At 41.6% G+C, this 12,790-nt stretch overlaps 1 protein-coding gene across 11 annotated transcripts in view; it reads left to right on the top strand.

The window, feature by feature from the left end:
* Window positions 1–11,449, top strand: part of FKBP5 (FKBP prolyl isomerase 5) — a 175,599-nt gene extending 164,150 nt beyond the window's left edge. For all 11 annotated transcript variants that reach the window (XM_007483756.3, XM_056818116.1, XM_007483755.3 and 8 more), the window contains 3 exons: window positions 162–347; window positions 2,002–2,241; window positions 3,556–11,449. In XM_007483756.3, the coding sequence (XP_007483818.1) occupies window positions 162–347; window positions 2,002–2,241; window positions 3,556–3,669 (540 nt within the window). In that variant the 3' untranslated portion in view covers window positions 3,670–11,449. The remainder of the gene's footprint in view (window positions 1–161; window positions 348–2,001; window positions 2,242–3,555) is intronic.
* Window positions 11,450–12,790: the final 1,341 nt, after the last annotated feature.

Raw genomic sequence — 12,790 nt, 5'->3', positions numbered from 1 at the left:
CCGAGTTTAGCACTTAATTGTTTCATATACATGTGCCTTGTTTCTCCGACTAGATAATAAATTCTGCACAGACAGGGGCAGTGGCTTAAATTTCTTTTGTTACTCCACCACCACCACCAAATGTCTATTCCAACAAATATTTAATGGTTCTCTTTTCCTAGGGAGGCAAATACTTGCAGGCAGTGATTCAATATGGGAAGATTGTGTCCTGGTTAGAGATGGAATATGGTTTATCAGAGAAGGAATCTAAAGCTTCTGAATCCTTCCTGCTAGCAGCTTTCCTTAACCTGGCCATGTGCTACCTAAAGCTTCGGGAGTACACCAAAGCTGTCGAGTGCTGTGATAAGGTAAAAATAGACTTGGACACACATGGGTTGGACTTGGGCTGTTCCAGATCTCCCCAACTGCTCCTCAGTCTCCCTCTGCTTCTCCTCCTTGGTTAGGTCTTGTCCCCTTGCAAAACTGCCCCGATCCACATGTTTCCCAAATTAAGCGAGAGCATGTTATTTCATACCAAGTTAAACCTAAATCTCTCTGGGTCCTCTCAAATGACCTGACCACTCCCTCCCTCAGGCCCGATGTGACACTTGGCTTTTGCACCTTCCTAATGAATTTCTCGTGTCATTCTGTATTGTAGTTATCAGTTAGTAGCTTATCCCCCTGATATGCTAAGCTCCATAAGGGCAGAGATAATGGCTCAGCTCAGCTTAGCAGCTAGCCCAGTAATCAGCACAGTCTGTGAATGCTTTGTGGAGGTTTGCCCAATGTAAAAGGAAGAACAGAACCAATTGTAAGCCTGCGAAGAGGTTAGTCCTCCTTAGCTTGGTGCTCCTCACAAGAAAGCATGCATAGAAAGTTCAGTTCAGGAGCCATTGAAGTACCAGCTCTGTACCAGGCTCTGTGCTGGGTGCAAGGGAGAGGAGATGGAACAGAAGCCACCTCCCCGGAGTTTCTCTTGTGTATACAGAGGTATTACGTTATGTATGTATTTCATTTTATGATCTCACTTCTTTACTGAAGTAAATACCCTCCCCCAGAGACAAATAGAAATGAATTTTACATTTTAACTTTATCAAACAGCTGGCAAATATTGTAGTGATGGCAGGGAACCAGTTTGGATTCACCAACAATAAGTCACCCCAACCTAATTTTTCAACCCAAAATTTTCAGCAGCTGTTTATGCTAACAATTTTGTCTTTTGTTGCAAATCCTCTGATTGGAGTTGTTTGAGGTTTCTTAACTGAGCCACTGTATTGGTGACTTGTTATGAGGATTATTATCATTTGATCAATCCAGTACCATCAATCAGCTCAAAGGGATGCTATAATTTACATTTACTGTCCCAGAATGTGCTGTATCATTGACTAAGACCTACTACATGAAGATATCTTTTTGGAAAGGCATGAAGAGAGGTAGCTAGGTGCCTCAATGGATAGAGCCCCAGCCCTAAAGACGGTTAGCCTTGGGTTCAAATTGGTCCTCAGACACTTCCTGGCTGTGTGACTCTGGGCAAGTCACTTATCCCCAATTGTCTAGCCCTTCCTGCTCTTCTGCCTTGGAACAAATACAGAGCATGGATTGTAAGGCAGAGGACATGATTTTTAAAAAGAAAAATAAAAGAAAAGGCATAAAGAGATAAGACCAAGTAGAAACAGAGCTCCTCCCATACACTATGGAGTCACACTTTGGGGTTTGAGTTTCCAGGATCAATGTTTCACCAATCACACTGGTTTAAAGATTTTATTGAGAAGTAGATACTATTATTAGTTATGTTTTAATATGTATGGAAAATGCAGTAACCAATACTACCTTACCTGTTCTCATAGATTAGTAAATGTTCCAATTTCCTTTTCCAATTCCCTCATCAAATAATTTTGGGAGGTAATACAATCGAATGATGAAATTCTTTTTTCTGGCAGAATTCTTTCCTAAATAATACAAAAAGAAAAGTTAAGATGGTTGCAGTCTGGTCTTGCTAAATTAGAAGCTCTCTCTTTGCAGGCACTTGGTCTGGACAGTACCAATGAAAAGGGCCTATACCGGAGAGGTGAAGCCCAGCTGCTTATGAACGAGTTTGAGTCAGCCAAAGGTGACTTTGAGAGAGTGCTAGAAGTAAACCCCCAGAACAAGGCTGCAAAGCTGCAGATCTCCATGTGCCAGAAGAAAGCCAAGGAGCACAACGAGCGGGATCGCAGGATATATGCCAACATGTTTGAGAAGTTTGCAGAGAGAGATGCAAAGGTGTGCATGGAATGAATTCTCATGCGAATTAAGGAGTCAGCCTTTACATCTTGGTTTTTGGTGAGGCAGTTTTAAATACAGAGCAAAAGAACAGAGAAGCAGCCCTAAAGCCCAAATTCTGATATTCACAAAACAGGAAAAATATAAATTTTGAAAATGGCAAAGATCCAATTGCTACAATGACTGAAAAGGAAGCCCCTCTCAATAGGAGAGAGGAACTATTCCCCAGCTTCCTCTCTACTTGTTTCCATAGCTGGGAGGCATTTTCCTATTCTATATTCATGGTAAAAGAATAATGTCAGGGGACAAATTCTCTTCAACATTTTTCACCTAGCAAAATCTTTGTCAAAAGTGCTGATTTTTTTTCCCAGGGAGGCAGGTTCTTGTGGTGATTGGGTTTCAAATCCATTCTAGGAATTGGCTTTCACCCTTTGCAGCATAGTCGTACCCTTGTCCTGGATTTCCTTGGTCATCTAAGAAGCCTCCTTTATGAATTGTAGGTGACTATCAAATAATTCTAATAGTCACATTTATATATGAAATATTTATCTACATTAGGTAGCTAGGTGGCACAGTGGATAGAGTGTGGGACCTGAAGTCAAAAAGACTTGAGTTCAAATTTGGACCCAAGCATTTACCAATTATGTGACTTAAAGTCACATAATAAAGTCACTTAAACCTCTGTCTGCCAGTTTCCTCAACTATAAAATAGAAATAATAGTCCCTACCTTCAGGATTGCATGAGATAATAATTGCAAAGCACTTAGCACAGTGCCTGCCACATAATAGGTGCTATATAAATGTTATTTATATGTTGTTATGTAGCATTTTGCAGTTTATTAACCTTATGAAGCATGTCCTATATATGCATTATCTCCATTTTACTGATGAGGAAGCTGAAGCTGGGTAGGTCCAAGAGATTTGCCCAAAGTGCTTTGCTAGTAAATATTCTAGTAAATGGCAGAACCAAGACTGTACCTATGAGTCCTAACACTAAATCCAGGGTCCTATGCCACACTCCTCCTAATTGCCTTATTTGGCTCCGAGCACACTTTAACCATAAAAACTGAAAACATCCCTTAGGTTTTAGGGAATTCCTATTTAGACATAAGTTGACCTAGTTGAGCCACAGCATGACTTCCGATGCTGAGATGTGGCAGTTCATTTCATAATGGCACAGGCCAAATGGTCCTAAAGGATGACAAAAAGCACCACCCTCAGAATTAATGAAACAACTTGGAAGAAGCAGGCTTCAAAAGGTTTCTTTCCTTTGATTATTGCTGATCCCCTTGTGTAATTTTTCCCCTTGCACAGGAAGAGGCTGGTAAGACAGTAGGTGATAAAATGTCAGAAGGGGTCCCCTCCAAGAAGATGCAAGCTGTAGAAGAGCCAGTAATGGAAGACAAGGACTTGGAAGACCATGTATGACAAAGTACAAAGGAGGGAGAGGGAATCCTAATGAATTCAACCCCCTCCTCAATGACTTCTGCAGAACTCAGGATGAAACAATGTTTATTGTCAAGTTTGTTATAGTCTATGTGATTCTGGACACAAACAGGCAAACTCGTAGCTTCCCAGAAAATAGCCCCCTGCTGCTACCCATTGCCCTCACTGAAGGGTCCACTGCAGGTGGTACAAAAAAATAGACAGCAGCTGTTGGGGTGAGGAAGTTGGACCAGCAGCCTGAGTCCAGCTCATTTGAGTTCATGTCCCAACTTTTTATATCCAAGTTAGAGTACTCTAAGACCCTAGCAATTTGGAACTATTTGTTTGGACCCTACATCTGGTGATCAGATTTAGTTATGCTGTAGAGAGGCTTAGGACAATTTAGAGAATCTCTCCTTTTATTGGGCTATGATCTACATCTTTGGAGGGAGCTCCCAAACCAATGAGACCACAGATCCACTTGAGTATTTGTGTGGGGAGGACATTGGAGTTTGGTTTTTTGAAATAACTGAAGTACTTACCAGTATGACCCTACTGTTTTTAAAGAAGAGAACAAATATGAAGGAAAATAGGCTGAGATCAACTTGTGCAAACTACATGGCAAACAGACCTGAGAGCTAAGCCCAGGAGGGGCCACCTGCTCCCTTAGCCTCCTCCTACCGACTCTCAGATCCTGCATTGCCTTCATTTGGGTCTCTACAACCAGTTAGCCTTTCAGCAAACCATTTGGGTTAGACTGTCCCCATTTGTTATTCATGAACCCCCTCTCTCCTGCCACAGTGACTAGCAGACAGAGTTTGGATGTTAGTTTTTCCCTTTTTTGGATGAAGTCCTGAGATACTGAAATGTGAAGGAAAAAAGGAATAGCTGTTTCTTTTCTTTATCTCTTTCTCTTCAAAAGTCATGCTAGAGGGAGGGGGGGAGTCATACCTCCTGTTAGCACTGCTACTGCTCAATTCCTCATTTCCATCCTAATCCACATTTTTAGGAATTTAAAATTTGTTCTTATAATAACTTAGATCTGGAGTGGATTTATTTACATATCCATTTAGAACCGATACAACTTTTTGGGTTTTGTTATTTAAAAGATTACCAGAGTATAAAAACATATTGGATTGTTAAGAGTTTCGTTTACTCTGTTGTGGGAAAAATTTGCTACTTTGAAAAAAAAATAACATTCTGTTACTTAGTTGTTTTTTTTTTTTAAACCAAGCCTATGGGATTTGGGCCTTTGACTTAAGGATTTTATGTTTTACATATGGGTTTAGCATTGACATCACTACTAGTAGCCATGTTTTCTGTGTTCTGGACTGGGTGACAAGCAGGGAGTGAGCAATGTGCTCATTATCAGTTATCAGTAGATAACTCAGGCTAGTTCCTATCATCTACGCACAGTACTGTGAGTACACTAGTTTTATTTTTTAAATATTTCTAGAACTGATCTAAATGAGATAATAAAAAGATTCAAAAGGACCCCACATTGCAGCTCTCTACCTGATGCCATGAACAGTGTAAATACTATTAAATTAGCAATTTAGAACAATCCAATATTTATTAAGCACCTACTATGAGCATAGAGCATTGGAATAGTTGTGGGGGGAAATTAAAAATAAGATTGCCCCCTACCTGCATGGAAGCAAGTCTAGGAATATGGAGGGAGAGATGTGACATACATACATACCAGTAACTACAGTGAAGAACAGAAAGAGACGTGCATAGGAGAGATGCAAAGATCAGTAGTACAAGAACTCCCAGGACAGAAAATTCATTCCAACTGGGGTGCCTGAGGAAGCTTTATTCATTCTTCAAACTTATGCACATCACTTTCTAAAATCTTAGGCAACACTGTCAGTTCTTTTTTAAAATCTTTTTTTAAATACTTGTCATTCTTTTGAAATTATCAAACTAAGTCATCCCTCTACTATTAGTTTCTAAACAAACCTGCAAACTTCTTTTCCTGTACATTTCTCCTTTTGAACAGATCTGGTAAATCCTCTCCTGGGGTGTCCTGCTCTGATGTTAACCAAAGCCATACTGATCATTTCTCTCATTTTTCTCTTGTATCTTCACCAAATATTTCTGTAGGAAACCCCAAAATCACCTGAGAAAACGAAAAGCCAGGATTCACTTTGCTCATTTGTACAGCTGCTTGGTATTGATGCTCGGCAGATTAGATCTTGGTGCTCAGAAGGCCAGAGCTATGGATTGGTTTCCATACAATCCAGTTCACTTCTCACTAGGAGAAGTTTATTTGTTGTTGTTGTTTCTGGAGCAGAACTAACTTCAGCCAACTATTTCCCAAGCTCTGCTGCTAGTTTCAAAGAGGGCTGGGCAAGTTTGCAAAACCAACATTACTAGAGACCATCCCTACTACTGGAAAACTGCTCACGTATCTGACTGAATCAATAATGTTGGCTTTGCATATCAAGGACAGCACATTTCATCTATAAAGTAGAAGTCCCTGAAGCATCTTTCTCTAGATGGAGTACAGAGTGGTGAGTCTATTTCCCATAAATAGAAAATTATTGTATAGACTTGGGTTATCCCTTTTTTCAAAATGAATATTTTGAAATGGGAGCAGGATTGTAACTTAAGCCCGAGTAAACTTCACAAAAGGAGGTGTTTTCTCAATTGTTGCTCTAAGGTCACCCTCCTCCCCCCAAAAAAAAGTTGGTGAAGGGGAAAGAAGGAGGAAAGGTAATGGAATCAAATCAATAGATTATTCATGTTTTCAAAATAAATTGGAATACATTCTATCTTTATTCTGATTTTATAATAGGTTCATTGGAGAAATTACAAGTTTCAGTAAGAATCCACTTAAATTGAATTCTTTGTGATTGACATATCTATCTGATACACACTATGATGAAGTGGAAAAATTACTAGATTTGAAATCCAAAGACTTGAATTCAAATCTTAGGTGTAATCTTAGTTTCCTTATTTGCAAAATGAGATTGGACTAAACAGCCTTTAAGGTCTCGTCCAGCTCAAAATCTATGAACTTATTATAGCAACCTCTTTTTACCAACATTTATATGCATCCCTTCTAACTCAGAAAACCCAATAGGTAGAAAATGTATTTCACTTGTACAAAAGACAGATTGAATCTTGTTGGAGAGCAGAATTCCGTAATCTTCCTTCTTTTACACTGAACATCACAGAGGTCCTAGCCTTCAGTTGCATTGGGCTAGGGTCTTGGGATTTTAAAGTTCCTAATCCTTATCATTAGTCATTTTTACAGTACTTTCTTCAGCTTTCATATTTTTATTGAACAGATGTATTTTTAAGCCCTTCCCTTCTATCTTAGAATCAATGCTAAGTATCAATTCCAAGGCAGAAAAGTAGTAAGGGCTAGGCAATTGGGGTTAAGTGACTTGCCCAGGGTCACACAGCCAAGAAGGATCTGAGGCCAGATTTGAACTGGGACTTCCTGTCTCTATGCCTGGCTCTAACTACTGAGTCACTTAACAGCCCCAAATAAATATGGTTTGTACCCAGGGAATCCTCCTGGGCTTTGTAATTTTGCTGATTAACTAGAGGCACAAAAACCTGATCATTGTCTGATGTCAAGTATTTGATAACATAGACCAGGTTATCACCCTTTAAACAACAGCAGCCACAGAGGTACTAAGCTTCTTCACACCTGTTTGACCCCTGCCAGCACAGTGAGCTTCTTGAGACTTGTTTCTTTTTTTTTTAACTCTCACCTTTCGTCTTAGAATCAATACTGTGTATTGGTTCCAAGGCAGAAGAGTGGTCAGGGCTAGGCAATGGGGAGGGGGGGGGGTTTAAGTGACTTGCCCAGGGTCACACAGCTGGGAAGTGTCTGATGCCAGATTTGAACACAGGACCTAAGACTTGTTTCTTCAGAGACTCATTTCTATACTCATGTTACTGCTAAGACTACCAGATAGGAGACTCAACAGTGGTTACAGATTTCTCACCAGGGTACCCTACACAATAAAATCATGATTCAGACTTTAAAAATGTCTTGCTCCATGACCATTTTTGTGACAAAATGGACTGAGTCTAAATTTGTCAAAACTTTCCAATACCCCCTAATACCATTTATTTTTCATGGGAGGAGGGGGGAAGTAACTCTTGCATTTAAATGACATGTGAGGGAGCAGCTGGGTGGCCCAGTGGATTGAGATGTAGACCTAGAGGCAGGAGGTCCTGGATTCAAATCTGGCCTTGGACACCTCCCAGCTGTGTGACCCTGGGCAAGTCACTTAACCCCCATTGCCTAGCCCTCACCACTCTTCTGCCTTGGAGCCAATACACAGTAAGAAGGTTAGGGTTTAGGAAAAAATCTACATTGGAATAGACCTCTTAAGAGAATGAGACCCATAGAGCCTTAGCTTTGGAAAGAACTTCAAGTCATCTACTAAGCCACTTAAGCAGCAAGAACTTAATAAGGACCCATTATGTGCCAAGCACCGTCCTGGGTGCTGGGGATAGATACAAAGACAAAAATGAAATGGCCCCTAACCTGGAGGAGCTTACAGTCACTGGGAGGGAGGCAGGAAAAGCTGACAGACTCTAGCTTTGTAGCCTTGGGCAAATCATCTCACCTCTGCCTCAGGTCCCTCCTCTATAAATGGGGAGAATAATAGCACCTGTCTCACAAGGTTGTTTTGAAAATTAAATGAGGTCATGTGTAAAGGGCTTTGCAAACCTTAAAGCTCTCTATAAATGTTAGCCATAATGTGGAGAGGAAGAGACAGCGTGGGGACAACTGGAGGAAAGGGCACTAAAAGCTGGAGGCAGAGGAGAAGGCTCCGCTTAGAATGTGGCGCACGCTGCATAAGGGATTCGGATAGGCAGAGCACAGGCACAAGTAGCAGGGAGATCGGACTGTGTATGAGGAATACTAAGAAAGCCACTGTGGCTGGACTGGAATGTGAGCAAAGAGAGGAGGGAGGGAGGGAGGTACAGGTGCTGAAGGAGAGGCAGAGGAGGAGCCTATTGTTGATCGGAGAGGTCCCTGGGAGCCATTGGAATTCCAGTAGTGCAGTGCCACAGTGAAACCTTCACCTTTGAAGAATCATTTTAATTGTTGTATAGAGGAGGATAGATCAGAAAGAAGGACTTAAGGTAAGAAGAACAGATGGGGGACAGCTAGGTGGCTCAGTGGAATCAGAGCCAGGCCTGGACACAAAAGGTGCCAGGATCAAATCTGGCCTCAGACACTTCCCAGCTGTGTGACCCTGGGCAAGTCACTTAAACCCCCCCCTCCCCATTGCCTAGGCCTTCCCACTCTTCTGCTCTGGAACCAATCCTTAGTATTGATTCTCAGGAAGAAGGTGAGGGTTAAAAAAAAAAAAGACAACCAAATAGGAGAATTCTGATTGTTCAAATAATGGGGCCCTAAATTTAAGCGATAGCTCCACCTAAATGGGTGGAGAGAAGAGATCAGATTGAAAAATGACAAGATTTGGCAACTGATTAGATGAGTGCCATGAGGGGATGTAAGAAGTAGATGACAAGGAAGTTCCAAACCTGGGCAACTGGGAAGCTGTCAGTGACGCTGACAGGAATAGGGAAATTGGGAAGGGAGTTGGGGTTCAGGGGAAAAACCCAATATGATTCTATTTTGCACATGGTGATAAATCATTTCAGAATTTCCAGTAGATAGGGAGTAATGCCAGATTGGAAACTGGGGGGTGGAGGTGGGATACAGAACTGGTTCTATAGATCTGGGAAAGAAGAATTTAAAGATAATTAAGCCCATGGAGTCAACCCAGCATTTCAATTGGGTTTTTTGTTTGTTTGTTTTTTAATGGAGAGACTAGTTATCCTTTTTAAAACCCAATAAAGCAATCTCATTTAGGAATGAACAGCTCACCCCAATCATGGAAGGGTACTTCCAGGTTCATAAGACCTCTAGTATACTAAGGGGAAATAGGGTATCATCCAGCCACTGCACATGCAAATTAACAGCATCTTGTGTTCTGATTCCTGATTATCTGGAGAAAGGAACGTTCTCTGGTCCATGCCAGAGACCATTCTCTCACCTACCTCCTGGTGTGGAAGCTCCTTGCTTCCACAGCAGCCAAGATATTGACTGTGTGGAGAAGCTAACGTAGCATGGGTGACAAGGAAAATGGAGAGGAGGGAAAGGCGGTGCATTGTCAAGTCCACCTCTCCCCTGAACCCTGGATCTCAAGAGCAGTAATGGCCTCACTAGGTTTTCTCATCAGTGAAACGAAGGGATTCGAAAAGATGATTTCTAAGCTCTCAGCCAACTCTCAGTGCCACAAAAGATACATAAGATCAGACTGGAAGGGGCCTGAAAGGTCATTTAGACCATCAATCTAATTTTTTTAGGGAAAAAAACCATAAAATAATTTGCCCAGATTCATCCAGCTAGAGAGAACAGCCTAGGATTTGAGCCTGGGTCTACCTTCTCCACTATACCAAGCTACCTCTTAAAGATAAGAACATTCAGACTTGAATCTGGTCCTGAGGAAGTTGAGGCAATGAAAGCCAGTGTTCATCTGCCAAAAGTAGCATGTCATGAAGGAGGCAAAAGTAGATGGCCTGCTTTGAAGGGGAATAGGGAAAAAATCAAAATAGGTCCTGCCTGGCCTAGAGATGGGAGGTCCTGGGTTCAATCTGGCCTCAGACACTTACTAGCTCTGTGGCTGGGCAAGTCGCTTAGCCCTTACACTCTTCTGCCTTGGAACCATACTTAATATTGATTTTAAGACAGAAGGGAAGGGTTTTTGTTTTTTAATAGGGCCATCCTGGACCTGCCCTAGTACTATCACCCATCATTGAGTACCAGGTGGCTTGAATCAGCCCAGACATTCTAGCCCTCCTTCTATACATGATCCCAGTTAAATCCAGCAGAGTTCCCCCCTCTTTAGCTGTTTCTACTGTTATGAGCTAAAGGTAAGAAGGAACCATTAGAAGTAGAAAAGAAATAGAGAAAGTCAAGCCCTAAATACACAAAGGTTCATCAAATATTTCCTCACCATCTAGAAATTAACATGGGGGTCCTGAACTTTTAAAATATTTTTAAAAATTGTAACTATTTCAATAGAATTGGCTTTCTTTGTAGTCCTTTGTAACTTATTTTGTACATTTAAAAACCTTATTCTAAGAAGGTTTCACCAAAGGAAATCCATGACACAAAAAAAGGTTAAGAACATCTGGGCTAGGGGGCAGCTGGGTGGCTCAGTGGATGGAGAGCCAGGCCTAGAGACAAGAGGTCCTGGGTTCCAATCTGGCCTCAGACACTTCCCAGCTGTGTGACCCTGGGCAAGTCACTTGACCTCCATTGCCTAGCCCTTTCTGCTCTTCTGCCTTGGAGCCAATACACAGTATTGATTTAAATATATATATATATACATATATATATATATCAATACACAGTATTGATTCTAAGACAGAAGATGAGGGTTTAAAAAAACATCTGGGCTAGACTCTTTTTGATATTTTAATTCATTTCTGGGGTAGGGGTGGAAGTGGAAGCTGAAAAGAGTATCTGGCAATACAGCTCCTCTGCCAAAAAAATCAAAAAGTGTTGGAGAAACATGAGCAGCAGAAAGAGAAAGAAGTTCAGAAGGAGATACAGATAGATAGAGCAATGTTGATACTACCATGTTAAATTTATTATATACTTTTTAAAAAGATGTATGTTAAAGAAATACAAGGTTTTACATGCAATCATTTTTTCTATTCTGTATGTGGAAATGTTTCTGGCTATTTGTCAAGTTCATAAGAAAAAGCAAAACAAAAAGAAATATCAAACTTTTATCGATTTATATTTTTATTTACTATTGTAGTAGGTATATCTATGCATTCCCAGGATACCCTTCTCTCCCTGTCTCCTTGATGAAGAGTGTCCCTGGATAAGGTGTACATTTCCTTTACTTCCTGTATACTTTGTCCCTATCCCCCAGGAAGTCTTAAGATTATGTTATTTGCACCAGTTTCAAAACAAAACAAAACAAAACACTAGAATAAATATTCCCTGGTATAGCACCAGAACATACATACATGCCAAAGCCTCCTTTCAAAAGAAGAATCTAAGCATTTCACTACTCTCCCTACTGAAGGCTCCCACAATTAAAAACCTTTTCCTTTGAAGGCTTCACCCGTGACACCCGTGTTAGGAACATCTGGGCAGGCCTTTTTTGATATTTTAATTCAATTCTATGGGAAAGGGGAGAAGCTGAGAAGAAAGTAGCTGTTGGTACAGCCCCTCCCAAAAAAGGAAAGAAGGCGTCTTGTCCAAGCCATGGCCTAAAAGAAATCCTCACCAAAACACGGGCCACAGGGAGGCATCCAGTGTCTCCCTGAAGATCTCTGAGAAGACGGAGCCCAAGGCCAGAGACAGGCCTTCCATTTCCGAATCATTCTCATTAGAAAGCTCTTCCTGACAGCTAGATAGAGTTGGCCTCCTTGCTCCGGTGCTGCCCTGTGGAGCCAAACATGCCTCATCCCTTTCCCACAGGCCAGCCATCCCCAGACCTGAAGACAGCTCTCTCCCCCTCACGTCTGGTCTTCTTCAGGCTATGGGATCCCCAGTTTATTCTGTGGTTTCTCCTTGACTGGCTGTTTCTCATTGCTAATAAAAGGTGACTGTGTCTCCTACTTTGAGATCTGCACACACACACTCTTGACCAGCTCTCATCCCATATTTCTCCATCCCTTTTGTGGCTAAACTTGAGGTGCCTCCCCCATTTTTTAAACCTTTGTTTTCCATCTTAGAATCTATACTGCATTTGGTTCCAAGGCAGAAGAGCCGTAAAGGGCTATACAGTGGAGGTTGAGTGACTTGCCTGGGGTCACACAGCTGGGAAATGTCTGATGCCGGATTTGAACCCAGGGCCTCCCTATCTCTAGGCCTGGCTCTCAGTTCACTAAGCTGCCTAGCTGTCCCCACCCCCTTTCTAAGTCTTTACTGACTGACTTGTGACTTTATTTAATCCCTCTCCAAAGTGACTCATGATCTTTAATTGCCAGATCCAACGGTCTCACCCTTGTCCTTCCTGACTCCTCTGCAGCCTTTGATGCTCTCCATCAACCCCTCCTCCTTGATGCTGCCCTCTCTGGGGTTGGGGACTCGGCTCCCTTCTGGGAGTCCTATCTG

This window comes from Monodelphis domestica, chromosome 2 (assembly GCF_027887165.1).
Source record: "Monodelphis domestica isolate mMonDom1 chromosome 2, mMonDom1.pri, whole genome shotgun sequence".
Lineage (NCBI taxonomy): Eukaryota > Metazoa > Chordata > Mammalia > Didelphimorphia > Didelphidae > Monodelphis > Monodelphis domestica.
Note: the sequence above shows the minus strand (reverse complement) of the source record. Positions and strands in the feature narration are given on the sequence as shown.